The following is a 17,189-nucleotide window of genomic DNA, read 5'->3' as shown; positions in this document are numbered from 1 at the left end:
ATTGATTCTTGAAGCTCACATCGAGACTGGTGTTTCGATGCCATAGATTACATACAAGTTCTGTACATGGGACCGATACAGGATGTAGTCGAAAGTCATTAATGCAGGAAACCCCTCTAGTACCAAATAAAGAAAGAAAGCACTGGTATAGCAGCGCACACAGGTGTAACGGTTGTCCAGAGTGTCAACATGGTCACCAAGTCCGAGGGAAGTCGTTCGTGTGGCAAGGCTGTACGTTACGATCTCCACCCATCTGTCATTCTATGGGGAATAAGAGGTGCGACTGGGGTCGGCAGCGCGGTCTAGTTCCTTCACAAGGAGGTCGTTCATAGCCTTCGGATTGTCGAGGTACACTGTGAGGGAATGCTCGAGATGAGCCGCAGAGTCGGGTGGCGGAAGGACGATGACGTGACTCACCATGATGGCCAGCATGAGGAATGATGTACATTCTGCCGTTCCCATTTCCGGCCTGACGCATACGCTCCACGGACTCCTTGCCGCCCTCAGCATCCATCCAGTCATGATCACCATCTGGCGCAAGGTCGTCAGAAACAGAGAAATGTTATGCGGGACGCAGTATACGCACAAACGAAGGTGATGGGTATCTTCAACTTATCCACCCTGTCCACTAATGGTCGTCGCGCATGAGCTCCGGGGGCAAGTAGGTGTGCTGACAGGAAGGTGAGTCTCGTTCCATTCGTCTGAGAGGATAGATGCGAATACTCACAAATACAGTATTCTCCGGACCCCTTTGCAAGGGTAATGTTCAGGATATAGTCGTGCATTGCACGGGTGTCCTCGTCACTGAGGCCGATGAACCGCCTCGACGAGTACTTGCCGACGAGCATGGGGCCCCAGAACATCGTCGAGCGAACAACCTGGAACGGACTCCAGCCTTGCTCCCATAAATACGTGAAAACCTTGCGCGACCGACTCTCTTGCTTCTGCGCCTGCTGCTGGCTTGAATGGAGATCCTCCACTCTCCGCGATGTCGCCAGCTCCGCATGGTCATCGCTATTCGCCCCAAGTGTCTGCTGGTCCGTCAACTCGCGCGAAGGCACAGTGCTGTCCGGGTCGCGGGGCACACCAGCGGGGGAGAGCAGGATGAGCTTGCTGACACGCGTGGGATAGCGGAGGGCGTATGCGACACTGAGGTAGCCCCCAAGCGAGTGGCCGACAAGCGTCATGGTCTCGAGGCCCATCTTCCGCCTCCATTGCTCGAGGGAATCGACGAAGAAAGACTCAGCTTCGCGAACGCGCCCGTCGATGTCTTCTCGCTTGGCCTTGACCTGGAACGGCACCCGTGCGGAGCGGCCCATCCCGAGCCAGTCGACGGCATAGACGGAGCTACCCCGCTTCCCGGCCCACTTTCCGAGGGCGGGGAAGTTCTGGAAGAAGAAGCCAAGTCCTGCGCCGTAGCCATGGAGGACAACTGCGGGGGGTGGTGCATGGGCGGAGGGGGAAGCTGCGGTTATTGAGAAGGTGTTTAGATACTGCTTGGGATCATCGAGCTCGACACGGGAGCTCGTTGCAACGACGTCATGGGCATGGTCCGGTGTACTAGCTGGTGATCCGGCAGGGCGGAAGTAGGGTAGCTTTCTACAAGCCACAAGGGTTAAATGCCGCGAACGCGTGGGTGGCAAGACACTACGCACCTTAATAAGCGTTCCTCGCTGGCCGCACTCTCCTTCTCCCCAGCGGCCCACCTGATATCAAGGATGTAAGGCAACGAACCCATCGGCATACTTACCAGCCCAGAGGCACTCACCAGCTCTTCACACTGGCAACAAATGTAGACGGGATCTCTCGGGCAGGAGGCAGTGGAATGAACGACGCAGCACCTGAGCTCATATGTGTGAGTGTCGATGATCTAAGTCGCGAAAGAAGCGGTCTGAGAACTGAGGTGGACAGGATGAACGAGCGGCGAGCAGGAAAAGGACGAGAAGAGAAAAGGACTCGAGATACGGGTGAGGAAGCCGAGAGGAAGGGCTTTATGAAGCGCCTCGTGCCGATCGAACGCGTTGGGGCTAAGCGGCCATGACATAAGCGCGCACCCGCCGACGACGCACGCAAGCCAGAACCCGCCCGAAAGTCCCAACCCACACGTTGCCCGACCGGGTATTTGTCACAGGCTGCGGCCGACGACGACAAACGGTTTCAACACTCCTGGATACATCCGGGCCACACACGGGCGAAGATCGTCTATACTCTCCATTAGTTCATGCAATAAGGTACTTGACAGACAACAGCCACTTGTACACGCCATTCTACCAGCAGAACACGCGTGCGGAAGCTTGCTGGGGGCATGACGCTGCGGAGGGGAAAGTGCGTGGTGACAAGCGTGGCAGAGTATGCACGACGGGTGCATGGCAGATCGCAGACTGTATCGCGGAGACTGCGCGTGAATACGTCCGGAATGCAAGCCAGCGCGACAATGACTGCAATGCACAGAAACACCGTCAATGACCGAGAGTCAATAGGCAATGCAATGCAATACTTACGTTCTGTCATCCCGATCATACTCTCCTCGTTTTCTGTCCCCGTGTTCCACCAATCTTGAGTGGTGTCCGATCCGTGATGCGCTTCAGCTTCGGCTTGACCTGCTCCCCAACCGCGGTCGTCAGAGCGGTGAGCATCGCGTCCCTCCCCTGCCCAAAGCCGTTCAAGTACAGCTCCCAATCAAATTCAACCCGCTCCAGCTCCTTCTCCATCGCGCCAATGATGCCCACCGCGCACTGGTACCCCGCCTCGTACCCGTTCCGGTTGCTCTTCTTGAAGCCCAGCTTCCCGCCCGTGAGCGTCACGAGCTGGTTCCCGCGAGGCCGCGCGAACGTCACAATCGTGTTGTTCCGCGTCGCTTTGACCGACACGACGTACATGGGTGCCCTTTCCCCAGTCTTGTCCTGTCTGCTCTTCTCCTTTTCCGCAAGTTTAATGGGGTTCGGGGTCGTAGGTTTGCGTGGGAAGCTGTCCGAGGGGGCAGTCGGAGGAGGGTCATCATTCTGAACAGGTTGGGATGCGATAGCGGAAGCGGAGGGTGAGGGTGTGCTCGCAGAAGAGCTCTGCTGAGAATGAGCCGTGTCCTCAATGGCCCCGTCTAGGAATTGCGACAATGCATCGTCGGAACGCGGGGTAGCGGGAGCAGAGGCAGAGGGAGTAGAGTAGAACGCCGCTGCACACGCGCGGCGTGCGACGGGCGCGCGGATGGCAGGGAGCAGCCTGAGGAGGGACATGTCGCGAGCCCCGAGACCGAGTGCACACGTCCAAAGGAGTCCAAGTCGACTTGCCAGTCCCACACGCGCCCGCCCAGACTGGACAGTTCCCGGGCGCCTCAGAATTTCCAAACTCCGCCTGCCCAGCATGCGCGCGTCTGTCCTTCCCTCCGATTCACCACGAACACCCGACTCATCCGCCATGTCTGCTGTGAGTGTATCTGCGCTGCTGTTGTGTTGCGCCTTGTCTGACGGTGGTGTGTAGCTGGCCAGCACCTTCTACAACGCTCTTGTCAAGCGCAACAGTGAGTGCCCGACCCGCGTAGGGGGAAAGGGACGAGCAAGTTGACCTCACCGACTCGTCCCGCAGGTGTTTTTGTCCCGGTCATCTTCACCGGCGCGTTCGCGTTCAGCGTTGGCTTTGACATCGGAATCACGAAGTTGTGGGATGCGCGGAACCAGGGAGTGCGTGCGGTCTCCGTCTCTGAACCCATGTGCAGGTGCTGATAGTTCATCCATCCAGAAACAATGGAAGGACATCCGTGCTAAATACATAGAGGAGGAGTAGAGTCGCTTCGTGCGCAGACCTCTCATTGTCTACTATCCTTGCCATAATACAGCGCTCCGCTGCGGGTTCCAAAAGTACATGACATGACCGCGTGAGTTCCTCGAGTTGCTACGTCGCTTCCGTGCCCCCAGCGCAGTATGCACGTTCGTTCTTCTCGCATGTCATCACTCCGTCACGCAAGGTCCGTTGGAACCATGAACGCCACATCGTCTATTGACTCTATGCCGACACCATGATACAGGCTGAATGCATACTTGAACGAGGACGGAGAAGGAAACTTGAGGCATATTATGTACGTCGTTATAGCATACTGCGAGGGGTACGTGTACATCGTAAATGGGACGAATGGAGGTCTATCGTTCAATGCATGGGCACAACATTGCGAACAACAGTGAGAAAGACACCGCAGCCAGAGATGGAGAGGGATACGAGACTTAAGGATACGAGCCATGACGATGTGAGGATGCGAGACCGTAACCGAGACGCGACATGATGATAATGGAGAGTAAGGGGAGAATGAGGAGGAAATGCGAGCATTGAAGGGACAAATGAAGATAGGTACAGGAAGAGGAATGGTATGTACAAAGAAAAACGCACATATACATGAGAATGATAGAAGGGGACCGGAGACCAGGAAAACCAGGTAGAGATCAAGTCGAGATCATCCCAAGGTCTTCCTCGCCGTCCGGCGTCCTGAATATCTCGTCAAACACCTCCTTCCCATCTGTGGACAATGGTGGGAGCTGGTCCGCAGCCGAGTTCGGGTCCTCGCGCGACGCCTTGATCCTCCTGAACCGCTCCTCGTTCCAGATGTTCTCCAGAGTTTCCGCGAGGTTCATGAGCCCGAACAGGAAGCCCCTGTCCGGCTGGTCGGGGTAGTGCGGGGGGAAGCGTGCGTAGATCAGCCCCGTCTCGGGGTCAACTTCCGCCTGGTATCCCTTGCCGCTGGTGACCTCCTCGGTTTCGCCGTTCGGGGGCGGGTACGGCAGCCAGTCGCGCCCGGTGGTCGTGTGCGCAAAGTCGACAAGCCGAATCTGGACCTCGCCGCGTTTGCGCCGCCGTGAGCTGCGGTCCGCGACAGGCCCAACGAGCAGATCTTCGCTGTGAGAACGCCTCAGTGTGTGCCGAGGAGTGGCTTCCGACATCGTGCGTGCGTCAAGCTGCCGTTCTAGGGACTCTCCGCGTTTGCTGCGGGACGAGGGGTGGTCGAGTACAGAGGCCCGGAACGTCTCTTGTGCGTCGCGGTCGCCGTCATAGATCATGAGCAGGCTGCAGCCGTAGAAGCGGTAGCCCTTGAGCCGGTTCACAATGCGTGCGAGGGCGTAGATCTTGCGGAGGATGACTGGAATCTGGTATACGAGCAGACGCTCGCCATCGTGCAGGAACGACGCCAGCACGCCTGGGAAGTCGTCTGGACGGACCTCGCGACCCTTGTACTTGTCCTGGGTGACATACGACTGGGTGACGTGGTTCCAAACCTTAACGAAACAGGACGCGTCAGCGCAACCGAGCAAACCGTATATCACATAGCCGCCACGTCCGACCAATTGGCATCCCCAGGACCCTGGAACATCCGAGCCCGGAGGGACCACAAGCGCAAACAACATGTCAAGAGGAAGCGTTCAAAACGACACTCACTTGCATCCCACACACGCGCACTCCCAGCGCCCTGCTCGTCGTCCTGTCACATTTCTTCCGCTGGCTCTTCTTCTTCGCCGGCATCGCGTCCATCCCGTACTGCCGCGTCCCCATCTTCAGGTCCAGCACGCACGAGTACTTCAATCGTCCGGTGAGGTCCTCCATTAGGATGAAGTGGTTCTGACGTGTGACGAAGGGATCAGGCTCCGGATGGTCCCCCGCCAGGTGAGGCTTGGTGGGATCGACCGCGCCAGGGTCAGATAACCCACGGGACAACGAACGCGAGTGGCTACGGCGGAACGAGCGCGCTGCAAACGATTCCCCTTCAAGAGCCTGTTGCGTCAGCGAGGGAGATCGTCCGCTATCCTGTGACTCGAACTCGAACATCTCGGGCGGTTCGGGTGCGTCATGGTTCTGCTGCCTAGCGTGCGTGGGATACAGACCGAGGTTGCTGATCTGACGCTCGCTCTGCACGCGACGCAACGGCTGCCCCAAGAGACTGCCCTCCTCCTGCCGTAGTCGTTCAACCCTGCTAAGCTTCTTCTTGCGACGATACCGGTGAGCACCGTCGCTGAACGACGCTCCTTCGCCCTCACCGTCGGCAACGTCGCCATCATCCTCGCCCTTGACGCTCGATGAACCCCGACCAGAGCCTTGCCTGGACAGTCGCCGCAAGAGCGTGCTGAAGACATGGTCCTTGAACTTCGTGTTCACCATCGTAGCGCCAGTGCCGCCGAACGACTGGAACGGGCTAATCGGCGACAAAGATCCGTGTAGGCTAGTGGTCACAGGTGCGTGGTGCATGCGAGGAGAGTTCATCGGCGTGCGGTTGTCGATGTCTTCTGCAGTCTGCGAGTATGCGAGTTTGCTAGAGGGTTGCGGCTGATTCGAACAGCTACCGAAGTGGTTCGACCTGCACGTAGCCATCCCGAGATCAGGGCTCGACGCAGTCATCCCAGTGAGATGAGGTCGCCGCAAGCGAGGGTCGATTGGCCGAGGATGTGTCGAGGCAACTGAATGCGACATCGATCGATTCCGACCGCCACGGAGCAACCATTGGGGGATGATGTGCCGGTTATAGTCCAAGGCAACCTCAGGAAGTTCCGCTTCTTCCACGTCGGTGTCGCCGGCACGTTGTTCGGGAAGTTCCGCTGGTACCGACTTGGGACTATCGCTAGCGGCCTTATGCAAGACCGGACGAGGGGGATGTGAACCATCGGCAAGCAAGTGGGGTTTCGCGGACGGCATCTGAGGGGATACGCTCAAACTTTTCGGCACTCTGCGATAGCTGACTAGCATCACTCCGAGATAACGGGGGATGAATTCAAGTAATGGTGGAGCTTCACGTTCGACAGCCTCGTAGAACAGGTTCTCGCGAGAGACGAGCGGCTAAAAAAGTGTTACCAACTACAGGGAAGGATCTGACGACCATGAGGCTCACCTTGCAAACGGCACGCTTAGTAAACTTGTAAATCGCGCTGTGCCCGCCAACCTGATTACGAAACGGCCGCAATGGAATATGTGGCAAGGTCTCCCTCTCCTGAGAGACACCGTACAGTCCGAGGTTGTTCTCGATGTCCGGGTTGGTTGCGCTACCGGGAGAAGTCAATTCCATATCGTCATATGTAGACAACATCGAACGTTGATGCCGATCGTCGTCGTCGCTCGCATAGTGAACACGGGGTTGTGGATGGGGATGGGGACTAGTCCGAGAGGGAGACAACGGAAAGGGGGAAGATGCAGAAGTCGTGGAAGTGGTGGTCGTAACGGAGGCGGTATCCCATGCAGAATCTTCGTCGTCGTCAGTTGACCAAGGCGAGTCGAAGGGGGGATATTGCGGGACGCTGGGGAGCTGCAAAGGCAGCTCAAAGGGCGCTTCACGTGGCGAACGTGATCGTGTGGCGCCGCGACGCGCTGGTGGAGGGAATTCATGCAAATCGAGCGGCGAGACGACGGGTTCAACAGCGGGAAGGGTCGGATGCAGGTCTAGTGGGGAAGACCGAACGGGGAGTGCTGAGGGGGAGAAGCGGGGCTGCGATGGCGACTGGGTAGGTCGGTTCTCTTGGTGGAATGTCGAGGCAGACGAAACGGATGAAGGTTCAGACCCGGAGGAGACATGCTCTGCATCCAGAGGAGGGGAGTCTTCGACCCAGACGCTCCGTTCTCTTGGTCTGCCTCGCACGTCCTCTCCGCAACCCGCCTGGACCGCTGCACGCCATTGTACGAGATCGCTAAGCACGGTCTCGCGACGAGACAATGTGCGCTCTTTCCGCTTGCGTAAATCTTGTCCTCGCTCCCTTGTGCTGGTGGCCGAGCTGGTACTCTCGCGAGTCCTAACGCGCTCTAGTCCCGTGATACTCCTCTCCCTTCGGATGGCGGCCGCCTCGCGGTCAGGCCAGTCCGACCGTTTGACGAACTCATACTGAGCCTCTCCAACGTCGCCGACCGAGGGACCACCCCTGCGCTTGGACCCAGTTGGCTCCGTCCGAGAGAGATCAAAAGCATCGACCTCCGCCTTTTCCACGGAAGGGCTGGGCGCGGTCTCTTTGAATAGGTCAAGAGAAGCAGCAACCTTCCTACCAATGCCCGCGGTCGATGTAGAAGGGACGACAACACGGTCTGGACTGGAAGAGGAGGTAGAGGAGACGGAGGAGGGGGATCTCCGAGACACCGCGCGACGAGCAGTAACGGGAGACACTGTACGAAAAGCCTCAGACTTTTTCGACGTACGCGAAGAGGGCATGGTCAAGGCTCTCTCAGATGCTCTCCGGAAGGCCCGTTGGTAAGCCGCACGAAGCGATCCGGGGTCCTGTTGGGTCTCGGTGCCAGAGCCTTCCGAGTCGTCGTCGCTATGGTCGTGCCATCCGCGCTTGCGGTGGATCTTGTGCGAGTGCGCGCGGGATGGACCTGGAGGCAGGGTGAAGATACGGCTCCTGGACGGAGCAGAGGCGGAGGTCGGGGAGGGGGCGGCGGTGACGGTCGCCGAAGAGGTCGGGGACGGGGGACATGGGGACGGACGCCTCTCGGAGCGTGTGCTCGCGGAGGCGGTAGTCATTCACAGAAGGCAATCGCTTTGTGGCGAGAGAGGAGAAAAGAGGAGTCGGCGGAGGACAATATGCAAAAGGAGAAGGTGCGGACGGCGGAGGGGAGGACTGATATAGTCGGAGGCGAGGAACGTTGGTTGCGCGGATCTGCCCTTGCCGTCTTTGCAGCGAACGGGGAGGAATGGAGGAGGAGGAGGGCGTATGTCGACGTCTGGGCGGCACACCTCAGAGTTTGCGCTCGCAAGCAATTCGCAGTGACGATATCTCCTCTCCCCCGTCGCACGTGGGCCAGGCCACGCCTGCTGACAAAGCACCCGCCTCCCCGGCCCCGCCTCTTCTTGTCCTCCTCTCCTTTGTCTCCCCGCCCGCTCTGCGCACCGACGCTGTCTCTCGCCCCGCCGTGCACACCCCGCCGTCGCGAGCACGCAGCGACCGCGTCCCCCTCTCCCAGCGATCCCCGCGAGCGGCCGCTTCTCCCGCGTCAACACCATCCAGCACGCACGTTCGACCCTGCGCTTCTCTCGCAGACACGCCCGGGCTCCAGCCGCGTTGGTCACACTCGTCCTGGACGCCGGTCATCTGCTGTAGAATAACGTTTCTGTCGCACGACCCGACCGTGGAATCCGCTCGACCTCAGCGAATCCGGTCGAGCACGGGTTCGATCGTCCTCCCGCCTGGTCCGGCATACGCCAGCTGAGTCCATCACCAGCTCTGTCCTCCTGCGTTCTTGGTCATGATTGTCGTCGTCGTCTATGGACAGCCGTCCATCATCACGCTGCGACCCATGCCTCGTTCATCCTCGCGCGACGGTTTCCTCCTCTCTATGCACTGATATAGCTCTTCAGTTGTTCCCCGTTGTCCCGGAGTCGTACCGGTGTCTACGTAAAGATTAAGTGTTTGCCTTGCCAGAGCCAATCACCGGGTGTCTATGGTACTGTATCTCCGGTGGTCTCGATTTCGCACGCCTCGGACCTGTGTTGGCATGATGTTATCACGTCTCCCGATAAGTGGGGTTAAAACCATATCATCTGCTGTGTTCGTTCGTGTTCGGCTATGCATGAGACTATTTTCTCTTGTCAGTTCTGAGTAATACTTCCGTTTTTTGCCTGCTTTAAACAATAGTGAACAAAGAAGTGGCAATGTAGCATGAAGCAGTTGTGCAAATCTAGGCTGGTCTAGGCCAAGTAGCATTGGTCTGGGAAAATCACATGCAAAACTCTGTAGCATGTGACAAGGCAGATGACCTCATTCTTTTCTTGATGACTCATTCTGTTGCTATGTCAGCAAGCCCTACTATATAAACCAGCTTGATGCCATATTCCCCCTCTCTTGCTTCCAACCATGTCACAGTTAGTTACAGCAAGCTCTCCTACTCACAAAAGGTTCAATCAGCCCCTCACCATCAATACATATAATGTATGTATCTTTGTTGCTTTATGTTGTGTACATGGTATTGACATGAACAATTGCAGATTATGCCCCCACCACTCTATCTTGTCAATGTTATTGGTTATTGGCAATCTGATGGATCACTAGTGGTCTATCCCTGCCCACTATGTGAGGGTATTGTACATGTTGCACAGCACAATAGTGATGAAGGTTTGCATAAACCATCTATCACTCAAGCATTGTACTAATAAATATTGCAATAGATATTTCTGGACCATCCATTATCAATGTGGCTCTTGCCCATGGTCCCAAGACTTGGTCAATTGCACCGGTGCCACAGGCCTATGCCAACTTTCATTATGTGCTAAACCAGTTCCAAGCTGGGTCAAAGCTTCAGCCTGCTTTATCTATGCTTGGACAATCATCCCCTCCATTGCTTTGTTCTTCCAATATGCATTTAAGCTCTGCTCCTTCCCCTTCCACCTCTACTCTGCCCTCCTCACCCTCCCTGCCTACCAAACCAGTGGCTACCCTTTCCAAGGCAAGGTCAACAAAGTCTTCAACTTCCTCTGCGTCTTCACCACCACATCAATCTGTTCCTTCCACTTCATTTATTATTCCTGCCTCCTCTATCGGACATTCAGATCGTCCAGCTTCTCCCATTTATATGATCATGCCCTCTGGCTCCCCTCAGCTTGTTTCCATTAAGAACCCTCCCATTCTATCTCCTGAGAATGAGAGGAACCTTCTTTCTGGTTTCCTTCGCCACCTCCCTCATTCTTCCAAATCAACCATCAAACTGTCCATGCCTCAGGTGAAACCTGCACCAATCCTTTCCCTTCCTTCCAACCACTCCCATACTGAGAGTTGGGGCACTCCACATCTCCTTTTGGGTCAGCCAGAACCTATTGTTCCTGTTGAAGTTACCACCCCATCCAACAATCCTATCACTCCCATTCACTCGGCTCCCATTGAAGCCCCAGCCCATGCTCCTTTCCCTTCCACCCCTCCCAGTGCCACTCACCGGAGTGCACCCATGTTCATCCCTTCAATCCATCCCAGGACAAGGCCGGAGACTCTTGCACACAAGATGGCATGGGGATGGGTGGACACCATCATCCACTTCCTCAAGATCAACAGGGACAGGGCACAGCAGCCCCCCACAGCTGTGCAGCAGGCATTCAGGTCAATGCTTGCCACGGTAGCGGAACTCGATGAGCAGAAGAACTTGATCAGCTTTGACGTCATCTCGGTGAGTTCTCCTTTTTTACCGCCACCCGCACGGTCACGGTGTACTGATACTTACCGCCCCACAGAGCACCGGACTTTATACCGTGGTCAAGGCGCTCGCGAACGCCGGCGTGCGCGCGCAGAAGGCGCGCCCGAGCGAGCAAGCCGCCGGGGTGGTGGCGTGCTGGGAGAGGAGGTTCCCCGGGCGGTTGTCGGATGCGGAGGGAGGGATGGAAGTCGACGGATAGGCTGTCGGGGAATGCTCGAATGTCCGCTTCTCGTATTATGCAGAACTATCACAATTAACGATTCCATACGACTCGATTAACCCCACTCGTGCGACGGCAGACTATAGCAATGTATGGTATGATGCTCGGTATGTGTACAATGTGACTGTGACTCCGGACACGGATGCTTGTTAAGGTTACAAGTGGACGGACGGACTACATAAAACTCTATCGCAAGCCGAGAACAGGGAGCGCGCGAATGCGACGACTCCGGAACGCCCCACTGGTGCACGGCACGGACACGTAGTAGGGTCCCACGAACCGTAGGAACAGCTGTGGCCAAGCACGGGCGAACATCGACCGTCGAACGTGCACGACGCACGACGCACGGGGGATGTCCGAAGATCCGCACGTCTATGTGACCATGACATCGACGGCTGGCTCGGATTCGTCTAGCCTGCGGCGTTTCGCAGCAGGCTCCTCCGGTTGCTCTGCAGGGTCGTCATCATCTATCACGACGATGGGAGATGGGGCATCTACCGGTGCTTGCGGCTGCGAAGCAGAGACGGGCGGAACCCCCAATGGCGATGTGCCACCCGGTGAAGGCGTCTCCAGTTGTGCGCCAGGCTCAGACTTCGGTAATCGGGGAGGGAGAGGCGCGGTGGTGAAAGGACCGGATGAAGGCATCTCAGCGCGAGCGGATGCGCCTGCTGGTGTTGAGCCACGACCAGGTGCCGCACCGCGACCGCGACCGCGCCGTGGACGACCTCGACCTCGACCCCGCCCGCCTTCGGCCTTGAGCTTCTCCTTGTAGTAGCGGACGATGTATGCCTGAAGGATCTCTAGCGCCTTCTGTGCACCGAGCGCCTCAAGGTCTTGGAGGTGCTGTGGGGTGAGGTGGGAAAAGATCTCCGGGTTCAGAATGAGTGTGTTCTCGTGCAGCACGATAGGCTTCGGAGACGATGCTGTCACTGTTGACGAAGAGGCCGGAACAGGACCCACGACGATCGGGATCCGTACCGAAGCCGGGATGGCAGGAAAGGTCGTGGACGATGGATTTCCGGAGCTTGGTGGAGATGACGCTTGTGGCGGTGATGTTGCATTGCTTGTAGGGGCAGTCAAGGTCGAATTGGCGGGAGGTGGAGAAGCCGCTGGAGGTGACACTAGAGGCGGCGGCGGTGGAGAGAAGTGCGGTATGGTCACAGGCTCGGTCTTCACGACAGGGTGAACGGGAGGAGCTGGAGAGGTAGATGTGGATGCGAGGGGAGGGAAGGTGGGATTGGTGGTCTTGAACGCGAGCGGTGTAGAGGTCAATGGTGGTGGTAAGGGCACATTCTTCGTCTCTCCTTTGACGCTCCGCTTCAAGGGAGGATCGAGAGGGATTGCCTTCCCCTTCTTTCCGCTCAGCTTGCCGTCCTTGCCACCGGAGCCGATGACCGTGCCCTTGCGAGCGTCGAGCTCCTCGAACGATTGCTCGTGAGCTTCGTCGATTCCCCATAGCGCGCCTTTGCCTTTCTCATCCTTGCCGCGGGCGAGCTTCTTGAAGCCAGGATTGGATGAGAGGTTGTGACGAACGGAACTCTGCAAGGATGACGTCAATCGACATGTGATGGAAATTAGAGAGCGCTGTCGCTCACCTCCCAGTCCTTTGGGCAATACTTGTACCAATCGTACGTATCCTTTATCCATTGACAGATCTCCTGAAGGGAAGCCTTGCCGCCAAGAGCCTTGATAGCGCGATAACATAACTGAGCATAAGTTAGTTGCGGCTTCGGTGGCATCACGTCCGGAGGCTGGAGGGGCGGAGATGGGGCATCCGGCTTCTTGCGCTTCTTTCCGTTCGTCTTATGTGGTATAGCATTCGAATTGGGGAGGGCCGCCTCTGGAAGTGGTGGTATCTTGGGAGCGGCGATAGGAACGTGCGCTGGCGGCGGAGACTCGGACGGGAGCGAGGAAGGTGGTGAATACGAGGTGATGTCAACTGAGGGAGACCTTGCTCGCTTTCCGGAGGATTCAGAGCTAGGGGAGGGAGAGTCTTCAGGAGGAGCAGGCGGAGGCAGGACAAAGTGGAAGGTCCGGGACGCAATCTGTATCTGCGACCTGGCGCGGTGTCAGCGCGGCACGTACGCCACATGGTATAGGAACGTACCGGTCGCTCAGAGGGACCTTGCTGCCACTCCCTGACCATACACCGTCCACCCACGCGCCGTTCCTGCCTAACACCAGGAGGACAAAGCGTTCCTCCTCCTCGTCATACTCGATCTTCGCGTGCAAACGTGACACGCTCTTCAGGCCACCAAGGTCGACGTCCACCTGAGGGTTGTCGGACGTGGAGGCCGTGCCCGCCGGAACACATCGTCGGCCGATTGTGACGGTGAGGGTTTGCAGATAATACGTGAAATTCGGGAAGACCAGACTGTAGTACGCGCTGATCTTGTCGGGGAGGGGCTCGCCAGCCTCGAGAGGTGGAGAGACGACGGGCTGGGGGGTATCTTGCGGCTGAGCGATGAGGGCGGCCATGGCGGGCGGTGGAGAGTGACCGGGCACGTTCGACTCGAGTCGTTGCACAAGGCAGACTGAGACGCTCCGGCCCAGTCATGCGCGCCTAGCCCCGGCGCCCCCCGATTCCGCTTGTCAGCGTTCTTGACCTACCGCTGCCGACCCCACGCGCGTGCATCTTGTCTCTTTTCACGTTGCTCTCTTCTTCTGCGCTCTCTCTCCCACTCCTACTCTCACTTCGCGCAGTCGCTACACATGACGAACGAGACTAACACCGAGAAGGTCGAGCAGAAGCTCGAGAAGAAACTCGATACCCTCGCAGACAAGGATGCGGACTCCACGGACTCGGAGCTCCGATACATGGCCTACGGCGCACGGTTGAGAACGGTGATTCGCGCAGGCCACAGATATGTCGCATATGTACGCTCTCGCTCTCGTTGCGCTGCTCAGAGTATCAATGGGTTCACGCTAGACTAGTGACGTTGGGGAAGCATTCCGACCCGTCGTCCATCCTGCGATCGTGACCGCAGCCTACGGTATCTCGTGGCTCTATCTAGCTGGGTAAGTCTCGTAGCATGTGGCTTCTATCATCGTGACCGCAACCACTTACATGCACTTATCGCAACAGTGACGTAGGTTATGAGACTTACAAGGCGCACCGTCGAGGTCCAACCCCGCTGGAAGCCGCGAATTTCTCCGAGCCAACGCGTCTCAGCATGATAGCGGTCAAGCGTTCCGTCTTCCAGTCCATTGCTTCCATGTGCGTAATGCTGTGGATCTCCGTGGTGTGTGACTGACATGTTGTCCGTAGGGCGTTGCCTGCATTCACCATCCATACCGCGGTGAAGCAGGCGAAGAAGGCGCTCGCGAACGCACAGAACCCGCGCGTCAGGATCTGGGGACCGACCGCCACTGGTCTTGCGATCGTCCCTGCGTTGCCGTACATCTTCGACAAGCCGGTAGAGCACGCCACGGATATCATATTCGAATGGATAGAGAAGCAGTTGATACGTTCTGGTACAACGTCTGAGAAATCAGAACTATGACCATGTTGTACCGAGCATCTGCCCCTACAGTAGATGCTGGAATATAGACTAATGCTAATAACCTACATCCTTCGGATGAATCCACCACAATTGCATTCATGATCGATGCTAAAGGGCGATTAGTTCGAGCGTGTAATACAAGATGTGATTGCTTCGGCACTATCACTACACGGGGGATATACAGACTTCAATACTACGTAACGATCTGTCCACTAATGTACGTACGCTAGACTGAGCAACGGGCAAGATAGGAATGGGTAGAAAAACATAAGTCAGAATGCGCGAATGCAGGATGCGATGCAGATGCAAGCAAGACAAGCCGATGAGTCGATGTGCACGAACACGATAACATGACACGACGAGGAACAAGAAAGCTGGGCGACGATCAGAGCAGTCGACCAAGTGCGACAGGTATTGAGCTGATGGAGTTCGGAGGAATCACGCCGACCTCCGTGACCACAGCGGTGATACACGTTGGTGGAGTGAGGTCATAGAGTGGGTTGAGAATCTCGAGATTGGGCTTGTTCTCGAGCGTGAGTGATTCGCGAGGTTTAGTGTTGGGGAAAGACGAGAATAGATCGCCCAGCGGCGCTACAAACAGCTGTCAGGAAACATAGAAAGCCGAGGGCAGACTGGACACACCGAGCTCGTTCTTCGTAAAGCTATCCAACTGGACTGTCTCGGAGAACTTGTACGTCTCGCAGCAGACGACGACCGGAACAGAATGCCGCTTCGCCATCATAGCCACGAGGGCGGTACCGGCACGGGAGTAGACGGCGCCATTCGTATGTATTGAGTGTGCACCCACGAGGACCGTCGAGACCTCGCTGATGACGGAGCCCAGGGCTGGGAGGAGGACGTATGTGCAGTGGATACCTGCGTCGGAGAGCACGGCGAGTAACCGCTTTCCTATGAAAGAGATTATGTTGAGCATCTCGACAACTGCGCAACAAGTAACGGACTCACCCTCTAACATGGGTCTAGAGTCGACGACGATCACGGAGAAATTCCGCCCTGAAGCATGTGCCTCGAGCAGAACCTTCTCCACGACTGACGATCTAGGGTTGGAAATTAGGAGATATATCCGGACGAGTTGGGGCCCATACGCACCTGGCATACGTGAGGATAACATCGCCATCCTTGATTTTGTTGCCCGCGGTCTCTTGTATGACTTGGTCGGCAATGATGATTCGCTCGCGTATGTAGGTATCGATTTTCCGACAGAGCGCATCCTTGGCCTGTAATTGCTACCTTGTGAGCGAGAAAAAAGGAAAGGATCAAGAGGCCGTATCGCACATCTTGCTCAGGAAGATCGATATCTGAACCGCTGATGTCCAGCTTCAGTTGACGGATAGCGTTACCCATGGTGACCGACATGGGTCGAGCAGCCACTAGGTGGCTGATTTGAGGCGACAAGTATGTCATGAGATGGCGGGAGAGGGTATTATTTGGTGGGGTAACATAGTCTTGTATGACCTACACGCGCGAATCAGTTTCCGGCTGGTGCAAGATACGCAGTGATGTCTACTCACCGTCTTGAACGCGGTCAACGTAGCTATACATCTCGCATTCGCACCGGTGATCTTGAATGCAGAGAACTGAAGTGCTGTTCGCGCGATAACGGGGTGGATGTCGCCCTTCGCACTGCTCACGGGCTTAGGCAAGCCAAAGTGGGAGAAAATGAGGAGTCCGCGTGCTTGGTTCTTCGCGCTCTGGTCTGCAGCGGATGATTGCCCCGCCTTCGCCTTCTCGACGGCCTTTGCCAGTCCAGCAGGGGGTAGTTTTGAAGCAGCATCCGAGACGCGTCCGGCCTTCCTACTGGGCGCACCGCCTGCCGCCGCAGGCTGGCTAGCCGGCTTACCACCCTGTGGCTTACCGTTCACCCCGTTCGCGGCGGTTTTCGCAGCTTTGGCAGCCCTCTGCCTCTCCTGAAGCTCACGACGCTCCTGCTTGGTCCTGGTGGGATGCATACACGATCAGCCACTCGCGGGAGAAGACCGATCGCAATCGAGGACAGACATCTGTTTCTGAGACTTCTGCTGGCCCGCAGGGGCTTCTCCATTCGGGGGACCATTGGGCGGGTGCACGTCTAGTATCGGCGCGGGAGCCATGATTTTTGTTCGCTTTTTCCGAGACGGAGCAGAGGCAGGAGGGGGCGTGGCGGAGGAGGATGGAGTAATTGAGGCGTTTACACACGCGAGCACAGCTAGACTTTTGGATCGAGTCAGGATCAAGCGCACGGGTTCTCGATACGGGCGTCTCGGCCCGTGCTTGCGCGTCTGTCGAGGAGTCCGCTTGCTTATGTCAGAGGGAGTCTCCCCGCGCCAACCCCGACG

The 17,189-nt window shown here is 57.0% G+C and overlaps 9 protein-coding genes across 9 annotated transcripts; 3 read left to right on the top strand and 6 right to left on the bottom strand.

Annotated features, from left to right (window-relative positions):
- Positions 1–26: 26 nt before the first annotated feature.
- L226DRAFT_508692 (alpha/beta-hydrolase) lies at positions 27–1,970 on the bottom strand. The gene is made up of 6 exons (XM_067678186.1): positions 1,769–1,970; positions 1,656–1,706; positions 728–1,599; positions 587–670; positions 418–531; positions 27–353 (listed from the first exon to the last, which is right to left on the bottom strand). The coding sequence occupies exons 1-6, from the start codon at positions 1,849–1,851 to the stop codon at positions 262–264; spliced, it is 1,296 nt and encodes a 431-aa protein (XP_067534911.1). The 5' UTR covers positions 1,852–1,970; the 3' UTR covers positions 27–261.
- Positions 1,971–2,047: 77 nt separating this feature from the next.
- On the bottom strand, positions 2,048–3,278 carry L226DRAFT_508689 (mitochondrial 37S ribosomal protein uS11m). The gene is made up of 2 exons (XM_067678185.1): positions 2,502–3,278; positions 2,048–2,438 (listed from the first exon to the last, which is right to left on the bottom strand). The coding sequence occupies exon 1, from the start codon at positions 3,231–3,233 to the stop codon at positions 2,517–2,519; it is 717 nt and encodes a 238-aa protein (XP_067534910.1). The 5' UTR covers positions 3,234–3,278; the 3' UTR covers positions 2,048–2,438; positions 2,502–2,516.
- Positions 3,279–3,414: 136 nt separating this feature from the next.
- Positions 3,415–3,780, top strand: L226DRAFT_571252 (ubiquinol-cytochrome C reductase UQCRX/QCR9-like protein; the record flags this gene model as incomplete). The annotated part of the gene is made up of 4 exons (XM_067684525.1): positions 3,415–3,423; positions 3,478–3,517; positions 3,583–3,677; positions 3,736–3,780. 4 exons carry the CDS (start codon positions 3,415–3,417, stop codon positions 3,778–3,780), a joined length of 189 nt encoding a protein of 62 aa, XP_067534909.1.
- Positions 3,781–3,990: 210 nt separating this feature from the next.
- On the bottom strand, positions 3,991–8,690 carry L226DRAFT_535226 (SAICAR synthase-like protein). Its single transcript, XM_067680857.1, has 3 exons — positions 6,860–8,690; positions 5,419–6,807; positions 3,991–5,258 (listed from the first exon to the last, which is right to left on the bottom strand). The coding sequence occupies exons 1-3, from the start codon at positions 8,471–8,473 to the stop codon at positions 4,431–4,433; spliced, it is 3,831 nt and encodes a 1,276-aa protein (XP_067534908.1). The 5' UTR covers positions 8,474–8,690; the 3' UTR covers positions 3,991–4,430.
- L226DRAFT_71703 (uncharacterized protein) lies at positions 8,581–9,196 on the bottom strand. Its single transcript, XM_067687189.1, has one exon. It carries the CDS (start codon positions 9,039–9,041, stop codon positions 8,688–8,690), a length of 354 nt encoding a protein of 117 aa, XP_067534907.1. The 5' UTR covers positions 9,042–9,196; the 3' UTR covers positions 8,581–8,687.
- Positions 9,197–10,524: 1,328 nt separating this feature from the next.
- On the top strand, positions 10,525–11,329 carry L226DRAFT_571250 (uncharacterized protein; the record flags this gene model as incomplete). Its single annotated transcript, XM_067684524.1, has 2 exons — positions 10,525–11,103; positions 11,168–11,329. 2 exons carry the CDS (start codon positions 10,525–10,527, stop codon positions 11,327–11,329), a joined length of 741 nt encoding a protein of 246 aa, XP_067534906.1.
- A 5-nt stretch (positions 11,330–11,334) lies between these two features.
- Positions 11,335–13,842, bottom strand: L226DRAFT_553087 (uncharacterized protein). The gene is made up of 3 exons (XM_067682905.1): positions 13,458–13,842; positions 12,946–13,408; positions 11,335–12,889 (listed from the first exon to the last, which is right to left on the bottom strand). The coding sequence occupies exons 1-3, from the start codon at positions 13,826–13,828 to the stop codon at positions 11,723–11,725; spliced, it is 2,001 nt and encodes a 666-aa protein (XP_067534905.1). The 5' UTR covers positions 13,829–13,842; the 3' UTR covers positions 11,335–11,722.
- Positions 13,843–14,011: 169 nt separating this feature from the next.
- L226DRAFT_535224 (uncharacterized protein) lies at positions 14,012–15,009 on the top strand. Its single transcript, XM_067680856.1, has 4 exons — positions 14,012–14,227; positions 14,280–14,368; positions 14,436–14,567; positions 14,619–15,009. The coding sequence occupies exons 1-4, from the start codon at positions 14,063–14,065 to the stop codon at positions 14,851–14,853; spliced, it is 621 nt and encodes a 206-aa protein (XP_067534904.1). The 5' UTR covers positions 14,012–14,062; the 3' UTR covers positions 14,854–15,009.
- L226DRAFT_560592 (eukaryotic translation initiation factor 2B delta subunit) lies at positions 14,980–17,026 on the bottom strand. The gene is made up of 7 exons (XM_067683373.1): positions 16,873–17,026; positions 16,386–16,809; positions 16,150–16,329; positions 15,964–16,091; positions 15,820–15,911; positions 15,496–15,762; positions 14,980–15,444 (listed from the first exon to the last, which is right to left on the bottom strand). Exons 1-7 carry the CDS (start codon positions 16,962–16,964, stop codon positions 15,239–15,241), a joined length of 1,389 nt encoding a protein of 462 aa, XP_067534903.1. The 5' UTR covers positions 16,965–17,026; the 3' UTR covers positions 14,980–15,238.
- Positions 17,027–17,189: the final 163 nt, after the last annotated feature.

This window comes from Lentinus tigrinus, assembly GCF_003813185.1.
Source record: "Lentinus tigrinus ALCF2SS1-7 unplaced genomic scaffold L226scaffold_13, whole genome shotgun sequence".
Classification (NCBI taxonomy): Eukaryota; Fungi; Basidiomycota; class Agaricomycetes; order Polyporales; family Polyporaceae; genus Lentinus; species Lentinus tigrinus.
This window is presented reverse-complemented; position numbering and strand designations above follow the sequence as displayed.

Excerpts from the sequence above, each read along its gene's own strand:
- L226DRAFT_508692 (XM_067678186.1), bottom strand. The coding sequence starts at position 1,851 with ATGAGCTCAGGTGCTGCGTCGTTCATTCCACTGCCTCCTGCCCGAGAG. Across the intron at positions 1,600-1,655 it reads AGCGAGGAACGCTTATTAAG|AAAGCTACCCTACTTCCGCC; the intron begins GTGCGTAGTGTC and ends TGTGGCTTGTAG. Across the intron at positions 532-586 it reads GATACCCATCACCTTCGTTT|ATGGTGATCATGACTGGATG; the intron begins GTGCGTATACTG and ends ACCTTGCGCCAG.
- L226DRAFT_508689 (XM_067678185.1), bottom strand. The coding sequence starts at position 3,233 with ATGTCCCTCCTCAGGCTGCTCCCTGCCATCCGCGCGCCCGTCGCACGC.
- L226DRAFT_535226 (XM_067680857.1), bottom strand. The coding sequence starts at position 8,473 with ATGACTACCGCCTCCGCGAGCACACGCTCCGAGAGGCGTCCGTCCCCA. Across the intron at positions 6,808-6,859 it reads CTAAGCGTGCCGTTTGCAAG|CCGCTCGTCTCTCGCGAGAA; the intron begins GTGAGCCTCATG and ends ACACTTTTTTAG. Across the intron at positions 5,259-5,418 it reads TGCGCGTGTGTGGGATGCAA|GTTTGGAACCACGTCACCCA; the intron begins GTGAGTGTCGTT and ends TGTTTCGTTAAG.
- L226DRAFT_71703 (XM_067687189.1), bottom strand. The coding sequence starts at position 9,041 with ATGACCGGCGTCCAGGACGAGTGTGACCAACGCGGCTGGAGCCCGGGC.
- L226DRAFT_553087 (XM_067682905.1), bottom strand. The coding sequence starts at position 13,828 with ATGGCCGCCCTCATCGCTCAGCCGCAAGATACCCCCCAGCCCGTCGTC. Across the intron at positions 13,409-13,457 it reads AAGGTCCCTCTGAGCGACCG|GTCGCAGATACAGATTGCGT; the intron begins GTACGTTCCTAT and ends ACACCGCGCCAG. Across the intron at positions 12,890-12,945 it reads ATTGCCCAAAGGACTGGGAG|AGTTCCGTTCGTCACAACCT; the intron begins GTGAGCGACAGC and ends TCATCCTTGCAG.
- L226DRAFT_535224 (XM_067680856.1), top strand. The coding sequence starts at position 14,063 with ATGACGAACGAGACTAACACCGAGAAGGTCGAGCAGAAGCTCGAGAAG. Across the intron at positions 14,228-14,279 it reads GCCACAGATATGTCGCATAT|ACTAGTGACGTTGGGGAAGC; the intron begins GTACGCTCTCGC and ends GGTTCACGCTAG. Across the intron at positions 14,568-14,618 it reads TTCCAGTCCATTGCTTCCAT|GGCGTTGCCTGCATTCACCA; the intron begins GTGCGTAATGCT and ends TGTTGTCCGTAG.
- L226DRAFT_560592 (XM_067683373.1), bottom strand. The coding sequence starts at position 16,964 with ATGGCTCCCGCGCCGATACTAGACGTGCACCCGCCCAATGGTCCCCCG. Across the intron at positions 16,330-16,385 it reads CGTTGACCGCGTTCAAGACG|GTCATACAAGACTATGTTAC; the intron begins GTGAGTAGACAT and ends TCGCGCGTGTAG. Across the intron at positions 15,912-15,963 it reads GTTATCCTCACGTATGCCAG|ATCGTCAGTCGTGGAGAAGG; the intron begins GTGCGTATGGGC and ends TTCCAACCCTAG.